This window comes from Petaurus breviceps, unplaced genomic scaffold, assembly GCF_028583685.1.
Source record: "Petaurus breviceps papuanus isolate PSGF00001 unplaced genomic scaffold, PetGlider_PUasm1.0 90792, whole genome shotgun sequence".
Taxonomy (NCBI): domain Eukaryota; kingdom Metazoa; phylum Chordata; class Mammalia; order Diprotodontia; family Petauridae; genus Petaurus; species Petaurus breviceps.
Window position 1 is genome coordinate 4,223,359 of NW_027187347.1, and position 15,076 is coordinate 4,238,434.

The following is a 15,076-nucleotide window of genomic DNA, read 5'->3' on the forward strand; positions in this document are numbered from 1 at the left end:
GATATGTCTAGAAACTGGCTTACTCCTCTGTAAGAGAGATTGTGATTCTTGCTTTGAGGGGTGCATGAGAAAGAACGTGGATGGACTCTTTTTTCAGTCTCTAAGATCAGTTCTGGACCATAATTATACTTATCTGCCCCCCTAAATATTGTTCCTCTAGTCATACAATAGATTCAAAATAAAAACTGCTTCCCTGGTCACTAACCATTAAGGGGAGAGAATAGCTCTCAGTTTATGGCATCTGGCTTCGTCCCATACCACTGTACATCAGTTTATAGAAAATAATATCACATATAGGCAGAGACACTTAAAGAAGAAGCCCATTTATAAACTGGAAAAATTCTACAGATTAAGCTATGCCCCCAAATAAACACATGTGAATGAGTTCTATGCCTGGGAGCAAAATAAGAATGTAAACCGAGAGAAAAAGGCCCCAATTTTGACCAAAGGAAAATTTTCTTTCCAAAGTCGCTAGGAAGGCAAGCAGGAAGTCAGAAACCTATTAAGCAGCTGGCTTTCATATATATATATATATCTTCCAAAGTCTTTCTATTTCTGTCCAATTAACACAAAAAGGGATTTGTTAGATATTCTAATACATCACCTTTGATATTAGGGACTCTAAATCATTGCTGACTTTACTCTCAGTAAAACATTGCTTTTGTCCCATCTTTATCATCCCCTTCAACTTCCTTATGCTGATTAATATTCAATTAGATGTGATCGGTCTATCAAGGATCTTCCTACTAGAATTTTCCCTATTTCTCCTCTTATTGTTAAAGATGGTACAGTTTAATTAATTAAGAAATATTTACTAAGAGGTATGGAATGGATCAAGGTAATAACTAGAAAACCTTCACTTGTTGCAAAAAAGAAGTCAGGGATGAGTCAGCACAGGTACAGAGGATAGTCCAACTGTGGGTTTAGTGATGCCCAGAGATCTGCCCTTGTGGGGGTTAGAATTCCTTTCCTGTTTGCTGCAAGCAGACCAAGCCAGGGAATGGGGTCACCTTTTAGTTTAATGCTTGATGACAGGGATATTTAGACTGCTGTGGGAAGGAAATGTCTTATTATACCCCTGCCTCAATCAAAGCTGTGGCAGTCCCACCTTCATCAGGCTTCTAGTAGAAATACCAAAGTTAACTTGTAGGTCTAGACTTGGAAGTGGCCTCAGAGGCCCACTGAATCCAACTTCCTCATTTTATAGAAGAACAAAATGATGCCCAAAGAAGTTGTGACTTCTCTGAGATCATGCAGGTAGTAATTTGTGGAGCTGAAATTCAAACCCAAGTTTATCAACTCCAAATTCAACTTTTTCCCTTGAACCATGCTGCCTTTCAAGAAAAGACACAATTCCTTCCCTTCCTACTACTGACCATTTAATAGACACTAACACAAATAACAGTATTACATGAAAAATGCATTAGAGTTTAAAAAATAATGATTGGATAAGTCATTGCCAACTTGAGGTAACCAGGAAAACTTCATGGAAGTGACAGATTTTAAACAGACTTTAAAGAGTGAATAATAATAATAAAATATTTAGCTAATATTAAGCTTTATAAAGCATTCTATGTAGATTGCCTTATTCAAACTTCATAACAACCTTGTGAAGTAAGATACTACTCTGTGAAGTAAAAATTCAATTGGAAGAATCTATATTTAGGTCTCTTGGATGGAGCACACTCAACAGACCCAGTTGTTGGCCTATGACTACTTGAAAGGAGACAGCGGATAAAGAAGAATTGTGGTTTCAAAAAAAGTTAAGAATATCATACAATATTAGTTGGAAGAAGTAGGTCACTTCTAACTTTAACATTCTGGTCCAATCAATTCATTTTATATATGAAGAATCTGATACCTGAAGAAATTTACCAAATTGTTCAAATTCACATAGAGTCACTAGAAGAGTTTAGACTTGTATTCAGGTCTTTTGTGTGGCTTATAGTGTGTGCTTCTCAACTCCTCCTTTGCATTATCTTTTTACTTATAGCTATGACCTCTGACTTTGTTCATTGGCTGTTCCCCTGGTATTAGTTACTTACTATTAACTTCATTTTGTCTCCAGGTCCTTTGTTCTGGACCTTGTTCCCTTTGTTTGGATCAACAATTACCTCTTCTGAAAATTTTGCTAGGGCGCTGAAGAATGAGAAATGCTGATAAGCATTGATGCAGGTATAGGCATAGCCTGAATTTAGATCTTGTTCGGTGTTGTTTCATAATAAAATTGAAGTATTATAGTCAAGGTCCCCAAAACATAGAAAAACCACATTAGAATGACAACAGATGACAAGGACTCAAATTGCCTCCATGCTCTAGTTGACGAAGGGTGGCGTATAGCCCACTTAGGAGCCCTTAATTCCCACCAGTCAAAAAAGTGGTTGTTAGGCATCCTAGAGTGCTAGGAATAAATCATCATGACCCACAACCTCCACCTGCCTCTTGTCACTGGATCTGGTGGTAGGGAGTGTGGGAGGGAAAAGAGATAAGAGAAGAAGCTTTTGTGAGAAATGGGAACAAGATCTTGTTTCCTCCATCTATTTCCCAGACATAGCAAAACATGTGTGTGACATGTTCTGCTTCTCCAGTGCCTTGTCCACTAGATAATAGACCCCAGGTCTCTAGGACAGGGGAGGAAGAATCAATGGCAAGGGGAAGTTGGAATTACCATTAGCAATATTCTATAGGGGGACTGCTTGGTATAGCAGAAAGAGCACTTGCTCAAACTCAGAGGATCTGGGTTCAAATTACACCCCTGTCACATTAGCGTATCAAATGACACATGCGCAAGTAATTTAAACTCCCTGGACCTTTGCTTCTTCATTTATCAAATGAGGAAGTTGGACTAATGGCATTTGAATTTCTTTCCAGATATCCTATGATCATGTCCTGATGTCTTTGTAAAAATGTAATTATTTTAATTAGGGCTGCCAGCAATATATTTCATATTTATATAGCACTTATTGAACACACAGACATCCTTTGAAACATTGCTGGCAGTATATTTCAATTAGAGAGCACATTTCAAAAATAAAAATATGCTTATTAGGGTTAGAGTTAGAGTCGGGTTAAGGTTAGAATTGGGGAGTTGGAGACAGATAGAGTTGGAGTCGCATATTTAGGGTTAAGTCTGGGGTCAGAGGGTTAGAATCAGAATTGGAGATATTTAGGATTAGAGTTAGAGGTGGAGTTGGCAAACATTCTTCCCAATAGATCTGATGATAAAATTCTGGAGTGACTCTAGCTAGAGGCATTTCCAGGTATCAAAGTTGGTTTGGGAAAGATACACACACATACATACATACCCACAAACAAACATACATATAACACATATATGTATACATATATGCACAAGTATACACATATAAGTGACTTTAAAATGTATTTAAATAATGACAGCAAAGAATATCAGATAGAGACCTGACCTGAGAAGCAGGAAAATATGGACCTAATATTTTTGATTCGAATCTATCACATATTGGCTGGGCCAAGACAATAGCCTCTCAGTACCCTAGACAATTTTCTAAGACTATATATAATACACAACAGTTGACTATCTATATTGGTAGAGGGACTTTCCTCTCTGGGAATTCCCTACCCTAGTGGTGTAAAAATCCAATAGAAATGGGGGGGAGGCACTAGACCATACATAAAGATCTATGCAGGCAGCACATTAACTTAGAAAACAACACATTTGCATTGTCTGTGCCCTATTGTAATTTCATTTATTTTGTTAAATATTATCCATTTTAAGCAATTTAACCTGGTTTGGATTTAACTTGAAAGTGTTGCTTGTTTGACACCTCTACCCTGCACTACTAAGATCCCAGGTCTATAACCCCTTAAGAGTAGAATTTTTTTTTAGCTTTTGTCTCTGTTACCCAAGTACCTTAGGCTGTTCTTTGAAGGAATTTGAAAATAAGAAGAAAGGGTGTCTGTCAATTGGGGAATGGCTGAACATTCATGTATATGAATATAATGAAATACTGTTGGGTTATAAGAAATGATGGAAGGTACAGTTTCAGAGAAACCTGGCAAGACTCATGTTGCAGAATGAACATAACCAGGAGAAAAATTTGTACAATAACAGCAATAAGGTAAGGACAAACAACTTTGAAAGATTTAAGAACTGATCAATGCAATAATCAGATATGATTCTAGAGGACCAACGATGGAGAATTTCACTTCCCTCCTGAAGAGACATAATGGACTCAGGATACAGAATGAGAAAATAGAATTCTGGAATGTTTTTCTAGACTCTGCACATTTGTTACAGGGGTTTTGTTTTTCTATCTTTTATTTTTCTCCTACTGGGGAGGGAGAGAAAATAAATTTTTATTAATTGAAAAAAATTAAATTAAGATTTAATTAAAATATACTTTGCAAACAGAAGACATTTCATAAATGTTTGTTTAACCAAATCACAAAAACTGTCTTCAATGCAGCAGCCTTGAGGAGAGCTATTTCAAGCATTGAGGCATATTAGAGAGGAAGGTATTTTGGAGCAGGGAAACCTTTCTTGGGTATTCTTCTAATTCAACCATATAGGCAACTGCCCACTCTGTCTTCATTTATGTCAGTCCAAGGGACTACCTCCAATGTTAATTCTAGCCAGTTCATTTATTTGATGTTGATGAAAATTCTATGTTCTATTAGTGAAGGATGGAATGGACTCCAGTGTTAAAATGCTGATTTGCAATTGCAACTGCCTGGTACCCTCTGGTGTCTGTGGCAAGCACTTTCCCCCTTAACTCAGTTCATTCATATATGCCAGACCAAACTGCCTGACAGAATGCCCTGAAAACTCCTTGATTCCATCGGGTGCTTGCTATATAATGTCCCATACCACCAGAATACAGTGCGTTTACAGCCTTACCATGAAGATGTTCAGTAGTTCCTTTCTGTCAATAGATCCATTTCCATCGGCATCATACAGTTTAAAATACCACTTCAATTTCTGGTCCATTTTCCCTTGTATAACCAAATTTATGGCAGCGATAAACTCTAAAAAGTCGATAAATCCATCCTACAGAAAGGGAGGGATGAAAAAGGAAATGGATGTTTAACCAGGGCAGTCAGCTTTTATTTGGATAGTAATCTTTCATAAGCAGGACCTTTAACACAACACTATACAATCTCATAAAGAACCCAGCACGTCAATTTTCCTTGGGGCTTAACTCTTTAAAAGGGAGGTACTCATATGTTCCCTAGAAAGAAGCACGGAAAGAAAAAAACCGTATTGCCTTGATGATAAAATATAAAATTCCTCTGGCATTTAAAGCCCTTCACAATCTCACTTCAACTTATCTTTCCACACGGATTTCCATATTACTTTGCCCCATGCACTCTACACTGTAGCCAGCTTGGTCTGTTTACTGGACCATAACATTCCATCTACAAAGCATGCCTTTGCACATAGTATCTCTCTTCCTTAAATGCTCTTTTCCTCACTTCTACCTCTCAGAACTCCCTATCACTTCAATATTCTGATCAAGAGTCACCAGAGCCCCAGGTCTGTAATCAGGACGACCTGAGTTCAAATCCAACCTCAGATATATACTAGATGTGTGACCTTAAGCAAGTCACAACCTCTGATCACCTCAGTTTCTTCAACTGCAAAATAATAATAATAATAATAATAATAATAGCATGTCCCTTGGAGGCTTGTTCAGAGGATCAAATGAGATATTTGTAACAGAAAAAAAAGGACTTATTGGCAAGCCTGGAGCATAGTAGATGCTTAATAAATGCTCCCTCACTGCCTTTTCTCCAACCCTCCCCGCTCCCCCCCCCCAACTTACTTTAGGTCAAGTTAAATGTCTGAGTAGGATTTGAACCCGGGTCTTTCTCTGAGCATTTCCAAGTCTAGTGTTGTCTCTATTACATTACACTCCCTCTCAGAGGTTGGTTTTTTTTTAACCCCCTTGTTTGAATTTTAGTTATCTTTTTAGGGGCCTAAGCATTGAAAAGCAGATTAAGATCTGTCCTTTCTTATTCCTGTATAAAGAATCTGCCAAATGCAGTTATTTTGCTTAGTATCTTTTAGAAATAGATGTGAGGTGAGGTTTGGGTTTTGGGTGTTCTTTTTTCTGAGGTGAGTTATTTTTTAAAGACCTAAGGCATAGTTTATACACGGATGCACTGTAGATTTGCTAAAGTTAACTAATTCTTTTTGATCATATTTTTCTCTGAGGAGGTTTCCTGACCCATGGTCCCTTGCCCTATAAATATTTTGGCTCAGTACTCATTGATATCTCAGTATACATTTTTAAGGCTTGTGTGTTAGCTGGATTACTTTTACAAATGATAAAATTGGGTCAATAAAGGATACTTGAGGGTGAGGAGGAAAGAAGGAGGAAGGGCGTGGTATGTGCCTGTATGAAATGTGCATTACCACCTCTGAATTCTACACAGAAAGATGTCTGTCAAAGCATTTTTTGTGGAGTACAAAGGCTGCCCAGTCCTACTTTATGAAATCAAAATTGTGTATTCTTCCACTTTGGAAATAAAGCTCTGCATTACAAAGTCTCATTCCAGGGCTTCCCAGAAAACACAATGATGTGTGTGTCTGTAGCTCAGGTCCTGAGTTTTTACATCTTTTTCTCAAACAGATCTGTAAATAGGCACCCGTGAAACTCACCAACAGTTGTAATGACAATGTTAGACAATCACAGCATCCTGGATTTCTAAGGCAGACTGACATGCTGTTTCTCCATAGACTCATTTTGAAATGCAATACACATGCAGCAAGCTACAGTGTTGGGTTTTTATGAGCCATGATTTATCAGTCCTAGCTCATCCTCTCAATAAATTAAAAATTACTGCTGGAGACCTTTATTGATAATAAGCCTTTACTTCTGGCTTATATGTCTGACCCATAGATCACAGACTGTTTGTTACAAAGCCATGAAAGAATGTTTTCTAGAGCAAGGTTGACCTCCGGCAAAATTAGGAAGTTGGCAATGTTTGTCTTGGAGGTGACTTTTCCCACTTTGGCATTCTGTCCTCACCCTGGATTACCCCTAGCTCCTTCTCCTTAATCTTTATCCCTCACTACCAAGCAGGGCTACCCTGAGACTGTTTGAGGCCTAAAGGCAAAACACCAGAAGACTTCTTCATATCTAATATTTGTATACCTTGAAATGATGTTAAAATTAATATCCAAGGCAGCATTGAAGAAAAAAAGAAATTAAAAAGCCACACCTAACTATGTGTGTGTGTCTGGGAATCAAGATGGACTTTGAGGATTTTATAAGTACCAGCTACTATTTTCTCCATGCCTCACTCCGTCACTATTTATCCCCTAATAGCAGGGGAATAATAATAATAACCAACATCTATACAGTCTTTTAAAATATGAAAAAAACATTTTTGCATACATATCTCATTTGATTCGTATTTGTCCTGAACGTTGTTTGCTTTGTATATATTTTTGTATGTAATTGCCCCAATTAGATTGTTTTCTTTTTTAAATTTATTATTTGTTTTTAACATTCTTTTAAAAAAAATTGAGTTCCAAAAATCTCTGCCTTCCTCTCATCCCACCCACACTGAGAAGGCAAGCTATATGATATCAATTATACATGTGAAATCATGCAAAACATATTTCCATAATAATCACATTGCAAAATAAAAGCAAAAAAAAACTAAAGCGAGAACATTGTACTTCAATTTGCACTCAGATTCATCAGTTCTCTCTTTAGAGATGGATAACAATTTTTTCATCATGGGTCTTTTGGAATTATCTTGGATCATTGTATTGACCTTAGTAACCAAGTTTTTCCACAGTTGATGATCATTACAATTTTGCTTTTACTGTATAAAATGATCTCCCAGTTCTTCTCACTTCATTTTGCATCAGATCATATATGTTTTCCCATGTTTTTTTCTGAAGCCATCTCCCTCATCATTCCTTATAGCCCAACAGTATTCCCACCACAATCCTGTGCCACATCTTCTTCAGTCATTACCCAGTTAAGCATCCCCTCAATTTCTAATTCTTTGCCACAGCAACAAGAACTGCTATGAATATTTTTGTACATATAGGCCCTTTCCCTTTTTCTTCAACCTCTTTGAGGTACAAACCTAGTAGTAGTATTCCTGGATCAAAGGGCAGCCATAGTTTTATAGTTACTTTTAGCATAGTTTCAGGCTGCTCTCCAAAGTGGTTGGAGCAGTTCACAACTCTACCAACAGTTCATTAGTGTACTTATTTTCCCTTATCTCCTCCAGCATTTATTATTTCTTATAGGTGTGAGCTCTTTTAATTTGCATTTCTCTAATCAACAGTGATGTAAAGCATTTTTATATGTCTATAGATAGTTTTGATTTCTTCTTCTGAAAACTGTGTGCTCAAATCCTTTGACCATTTGTTAATTGAGGAATGGCTCTTATTTTCATAAATTTAACTCAGTTTCATATTACTTGAGAAACGAGGCCTTTCTTAGCAAAACTTCTGTAAAAAAAGTTTTCATACTGCTTCGTTGTCTATGGTACCTTCTAGTAAAATGTAGTTTCCTTTCTTTTCTCTCTCAGTTAGGTCTAGTTTCACTTTTCCTTTCTCTGGGATCATTATTGCTACCTTTGTTTTTTTAAACTTCAGCTGAAGCATAATACATTCTGCTCTAGCCCCTTAGTTTAACTCTCTTCCTGTGTCTTTCTGTTTCGGGTGTGTCTCTTGTACCCAACCATTGTTGGATTCTGGTTTCTAATCCATTCTGTTGCTGCTAATTTATGAGTGAGTCCATCACATTCACACTCACAGTTATGATGGTATTTCCCTCCAGTCTATTTTATTCTGTTTATCCTTTTTTCTCTTTTTATCCTGTTCCTCCTTTAATTTTGCCTCCCTTAATCCACCTTTCTTTATATCACCCCCCCACCTCTTTTTACTTTTCTTCTTCTCTTCCTATTTCCTTTTTGAGCAAGATAAATTTCTACAGTTGAATGTGTATTATAGATAATGTTATTCTCATAAGAACTCCGAGAGGTAGGTACTATGAGTATTCTCTTCCGCCCTTTTACAGATGTGGCAAGGGAAGATCAGAGGGGTTAAATGACTTGCCTATGGCTACACAACTACTAAGTCTCAGAGGTAGGATTTGAGTTTAGTTCTCTCAAAATGTAAGTTTAGTTAAATATCCACTTGCCAGGCTGTTTTCTTAGCAATCCTCCTAGAGATGCTTCACAATGTCAAGGCCTGGTGAGGATCACTTTGCTCGATGGAGGACATTGTCTCTACATCCAGCCAGCCCCAGACTGTATCTCACATTCTATTCAGACCTCCACTAGGACATCAGAGCCTATCCAGGCCCCTTGCCATGTATGCTGCTTCTACATCGTGTCTTCATGCCTAAGAAAGCAATCTTCCTACCTGACTTCCAAAGACTAACCTAGTATAAAGTCAGTTTGGGAACTCACTCTACAATTGAGCTATCCTCTTTAATGGGTGAGTAAAGACAGGATCACCTAAATCATTATATCCAGACTGCTCAAGAATATGGTTCAGGGATATGTTTCCTATTTAATCCATGCATCCACAAGGAAACCAGGGAGGATCTACCATGATCTCTGTTCATGTCTTGTTTTGAGAACAATAATAAAACCAATATTTCAATGGTAATTAGAATAAGCATAACAATCTGGCTCTCTTCTCACTCACAATTCCTGTAACTCCTTAAACCAAAAGTCAATTCCCTGGCCCCAATTTCTCTAGATATCCTATCTCCCCTTACTAAAACGCAAGCATCTTGAGGACAAGGATACTTACTATTTTCCCCAATTTATTTATTTATTTTTAGTTTACAACATTCGTTTCTATAAGATTTTGAGTTACAAATTTTCTCCCTGTCTTTCCCCTACCCTCACCCCAAGAGAGCAAGCCTACTGAATACCTCTTACCCCAATCTGTTCTCTCTTATATCCTACCCCATCCCCCCTAACTTTTTAGTAGGGCAAGATGGATTTCTATACCCCAGTACTTGTATATCTTATTTCCCAGTTGCATGTAAAAAACAATTTTTTTAAACATTTGTTTTTAAAACTTTGATTTCCACATTCTTTCCCTTCTTCCTTCCTCATCCACCCCCACTGGAAGAACATGCAATTCAACATAGGTTGTACATGTGTAGTTATGCAAAACGTTTCCATAGTAGTTATATTGTGAAAGACTGACTATATTTCCCTCCATCCCATCCCACCCCCCACTTATTCTATTTTCTACTTTGACCCTGTCCCTTTTCAAAAGCATTTGCTTCTAATTACCCTCTTCCCCAATCTGCCCTCTCCTCTATCATTCCCCATCTTATCCCCTTCCCCCTTACTTTCCTGTAGGGTAAGATACCCAATTGAGTGTGCATGTTATTCCCTCCTTAAGCCAAATTCAATGAGAGTAAGGTTGACCCATTCCCTTTCACCTTCCTGCTCTTCCTCTCCATTGTAACAGTTTTCTCTTGCCTCTTTTATATGAGATAATTTACCCTGATCTATCTCTCCCTTTCTCCTTCTCCCAATATATTCCTCTCTCACCTCTTAATTTTATTTTTTAGGTATCATCCCTTCATATTCAACTGATCCTGTGCCCTGTCTATGTATATATGTATACACATTTACACATACTCACATATGTATTTATACACACATACACCCTGTATGTATACATATGTATTCCCTTCAACTATCCTCATACTGAGAAAAGCCTCATGAGTTACAATGGTCATTTTTCCACGTATGAATGTAAATAGTTCAACTGTAATAAGTTCCTTATGATTTCTTTTCCCTGTTTACCTTCTCATGCTTTTCTTGCTTCTTGTATTTGAAAGTCAAATTTTCTGTTCAGCTCTGGTTTTTTCATCAAGAATACTTGAAAGTCCTCTATTTCATTGAATTACCATATTTTCCCCTGAAGCATTATACTCAGTTTTGCTGGGTAGGTGATTCTTGGTTTTAATCCTAGCTCCTTTGACCTCCGGAATATCATATTCCAAGCCCTTCAATCCCTTGATGTAGAAACTGCTAGATCTTGTGTTATTTTGATTGTGTTTCCACAATACTCAAATTGTTTCTTCCTGGCTGCTTGTAATATTTTCTCCCTGATCTGGGAACTCTGGAATTTGGCTATAATATTCCTAGGAGTTTTCTTCTGGGGATCTTTTAAAAGAAGCAATCAGTTAATTCTTTCAATTTCTATTTTACCCTCTGGTTCTTGAATATCAGGGTAATTTTCCTTGAGAATTTCTTGAAGGATGATTTCTAGGCTCTTTTTTTTTGATCATGGCTTTCAGATAGTCCAATAATTTTTAAATGATCTCTCTTGGATCTATTTTCCAGGTCAGAGGTTTTTCCAATGAGATATTTCACATTGCCTTCTATTTTTCATTTGTTTAGATCTGTTTTATAGTATCTTGATTTCTCATAAAATCATTATCTTCCATTTACTCCAATCTAATTCTGAAGGAATGATCTCTTCAGTGAGCTTTTGAGATTCTTTTTCCATCTGGCAAATTCGGCTTTTTAAGCCATTCTTCTCATTGGCTTTTTGGACCTCTTTTGCCATTTGATTTAGTCTATTTTTTAAGGTGTTATTTTCTTCAGTCAGGCTATTGACACACTTTTCATGATTTTCTTGTATTTTTCTCATTTCTCTTCCCAACTTTTCTTCCACTTCTCTTATTTGATTTTCAAAATCCTTCTTGAGCTCCTCCATGGCCTGCAATCAGTTCATAATTTTTCTTGGAAGCTTTTGATACAGGAGTTTTGACTTTGTTGTCTTCTTCTGGTTCCATGTTTTGATACTTTTTGTCCCCCCAAAAAGTTTCCATGGTTTGATTGTGTTTCCTGGTTGCTTATCTTGCCAGCCAGTTACTTGACTTTTGAGCTCTTTGCTATGGTAGAACTCTGCTTCCAGAGGGGAGATAGCTGTGTCCCAAATTGCTGGGGTGTTTGCAGTTATCAGATCTGTTGTCAGAGGTCTGAGGAGGGTGCCCTCTCTATAGCCACCACAAGCTCTGGCCCACTGGCGTTCTGCACCCCAGCACCACCACACAAGAATGCGACCCAGATCCAAGCAGGTTTGATTGATTACCCTCTGAATGGTCACTTGTTCCCCCTATGATCTGCTGGCCAGGAGTTCTGGAGGCAGCCATGCAGCAGCAGTTACAGCAGCTGCCCACTGCTACCATGTTTCCCCGATAATAAGACACTGTCTTATTAATTTTTTTGGAAAGAAAAACACCAGAGGGCTTATTTTCAGGGGAGGGCTTATGTTGTCCTGCCTCAGCTCTCCTCCGCGGCACTGCTCTCAATGGCACCAGCAAGCAAATCACTGGGGAAGAACAGGATGACGCGCTCACTGCTGCAGCTCTGATTGGATGCAGCTCGGAGCGTGGCGTGCGTTTCATGGGGGGGGGGAAGGGACGGTCCATACAGAGGGTACCGTAATGTAGCATGCACCACAGGGGATCACCTTCACTACAGTAGCAATCTCAATAGGGCTTATTTTCGGGGGAGGGCTTATTTTAGAGGAATCTTACACAGTAAGGGGAGGGCTTATTTTCGGGATAGGTCTTATTATCGGGGAAACACGGTACCTCTACTGCCCCGGGGCAGGGGCCAGATCACACTCTTTTGTCACCCAGTTCCAACAGAGTTCCTTACTGACCTTTTACTTTCTCTTTGGCATTTATGGGTTGAGAAGTCTGGAAACCACCACAGCTGCTGGTAATTCACTTTCCTGATGTATGCTCCGGGCCAGGTCTGGACTGTGAGTCTGGGCCAGCTTGGCTCATGTAGGACTGAGCTTGCCTCCCAGTCTGGTGTGTTAGACTCTTCTTGTCGCCCTGCCAGGCTGCCTTCAGCAGGAGGTTTGTTTCTCTCTGTGAGTTTGTGGGTTCTGTAGTTCTAAAATTTGTTTAGAGTCATTTTTTACAGGTATTGGAGGTCATTGGAGTGGGAGACCAAGCATGTTCCTGCTTTTACTCTGCCATCTTCAAGTACTGTTACTTTTATATTTATACTCCTAGTGTCTAATAAAGTATATAACACAGAGAAAGTACTTAACAAATGATTTTCCCATTCACCACTTTGTCTAGAACACCCATCACAGAAGCCCTTCCAGCAATCTCTGAACAGGTGCTCTCTAGCTTTGACACACCCACCTCAGAAATAGAAGGAAGGTTACATTGTGGCTCCAAAGGGACACCTCGCACATAGCCTCTTTCTTAAGCATTTCCAGGACCATTTCTCATGGTTGTTAACTGGAAAATCATCCACAAAAGCCTGGTATGTACCTGATACCTGTGTTAGTTTGCATGTGTAACTCAGGTGCACGATTCCTGGGGAGCTTTAGCAAACCTATTATGGACTGTTCTTTCCAGGTTTCCATAACAACGTTTCATTCAACAATGGTTTGTTGCACTTTATGAGTTTCATTTCAATCATCACATTTAAAATGTCATCAAAATGATGAATTGCAGTAGGCAACACAAGGCAGCATTTCAGTAAGAACGCTTGACATTTTATGATGAGGCACTGTGGGTAACCGCAGAGTTTTGTACTTACATTTCATTCCAGCCCACCAGCCCTGTGCAAACATAACCTGGAGAGGAGCATGGCCACTCTTGTTTTGTTGTTCTAAAACAGGCAGCCCCACTAATCTATACAGGGACCTCTGGGGCAGCCAAGGCCAGCTGTGAAAAAAGCCACGTGTATGTAGTTCAACAATCCACAGCCTCTCTAGAAAACAAATGCCCAATGGGAGATGAATCCTGTTTTCACTGTGGTTACCATTATCCTGTTACATAATCAGACAAGTTAGTACCAGGGTATAGGGCTAGATCTTACTGATTTCCATTGCCTATTATCTTTTTCTTTGTTAAAAGTTTTCATAGAAGTTTGTATTGTGTGGAGGATATAGACGACTTGGTTTATGACAAGTCATTATTTGTCTACTGAAATTAAGGGCAGGAAAGGGGACAGAATAGAATCATAGAATGTTAAATCTAGAAAGTATCTTAGAAATCAATTAATTCCAAATCCTTATTTTATGACAGAGAAAAACAAAACCTACAGAGGCTTAGTGACTTATCCAAAACCCAAAAGCTAATTGGTGAAACAGCAATAGTTAGAACCTTATTTTCTAATTTTAAGTGGTATTTTTTGGGGGGAAGTGGGGATGAGGAGGGTGTGGGAACCAGGACTCCTTATCTCACCTAGGATGGAAGAGCCTGATGCCAATGCTGAGCACAAAACCCTTGACCTGTTCCATTTTCTGACAGGAGTCAGTTTGTCTCTCCTTAGGCAGCTTGGTGTGCCCCCACTGCTAGGGGCTCACCATATTGGTATCAGACTCAATATGAACACCTGATTGCCTTTAGTACTACTGCATCTCAGAATTCTTGAGCTCAAGGTGATCCACCAAACAGCCTCAGGGATTACAGATATGTGCCACTATGCCAGGCTAATTATTATTACTCATTCTGTTTGCTATGTTGAGAGGAGAGGTTCTTGTAAAATGCAAAACTGTATCAGTATAACCTTTTGTGACCTTCCAAAAGTTTTCCCTTTTTGGGTAAAAGGTGGTTGAGATGAAGGGGAGTCTTATACCCCTACACCTCAAAGAGAAATACAATGAAATATCCATTCCATCAAGAGCTATATTCCTGTTGAGACCTCAGGTTTCAAGAGTCAGGCCTGATGGGGCTAGCACTTTGAATTTCTGTGATACCCTATACTGCTGGTCACTGTGAAGAGACGGTTAACACCTTCTATCAGAATAATCTCTAAATAGATTACATGATCTGGATATAAGTACCATAAACAAATCAAAGAAGTACTGAAGGAGATACCTTTCACAACTCTGTATAAAGGACGAGTTCCTGATCAAATGAGGGACAGAGAAGATCACAGAGGATAAAATGGAAATTTTTGATTGTATGAAACTAAAAAGATTTGAACAAATGTAACATTAGGTTAGAATTAGAAGAGACACAATTAACTGGAAAATCTTCACAGAAAATTTATTTCTCTGACAAACGTCTAATGCTCTCTCTCTCTGCATATATATGTATATGTATACATA

The 15,076-nt window shown here is 38.5% G+C and overlaps 1 protein-coding gene across 1 annotated transcript in view; it reads right to left on the reverse strand.

The window, feature by feature from the left end:
• The window catches only part of GUCA1C (guanylate cyclase activator 1C), a 54,763-nt gene that overhangs the window by 16,116 nt on the left and 23,571 nt on the right, over nt 1–15,076 (reverse strand). Inside the window, exon 2 of the mRNA XM_069069912.1 lies at nt 4,877–5,026. Coding sequence (XP_068926013.1) covers nt 4,877–5,026 — 150 coding nt within the window. The remainder of the gene's footprint in view (nt 1–4,876; nt 5,027–15,076) is intronic.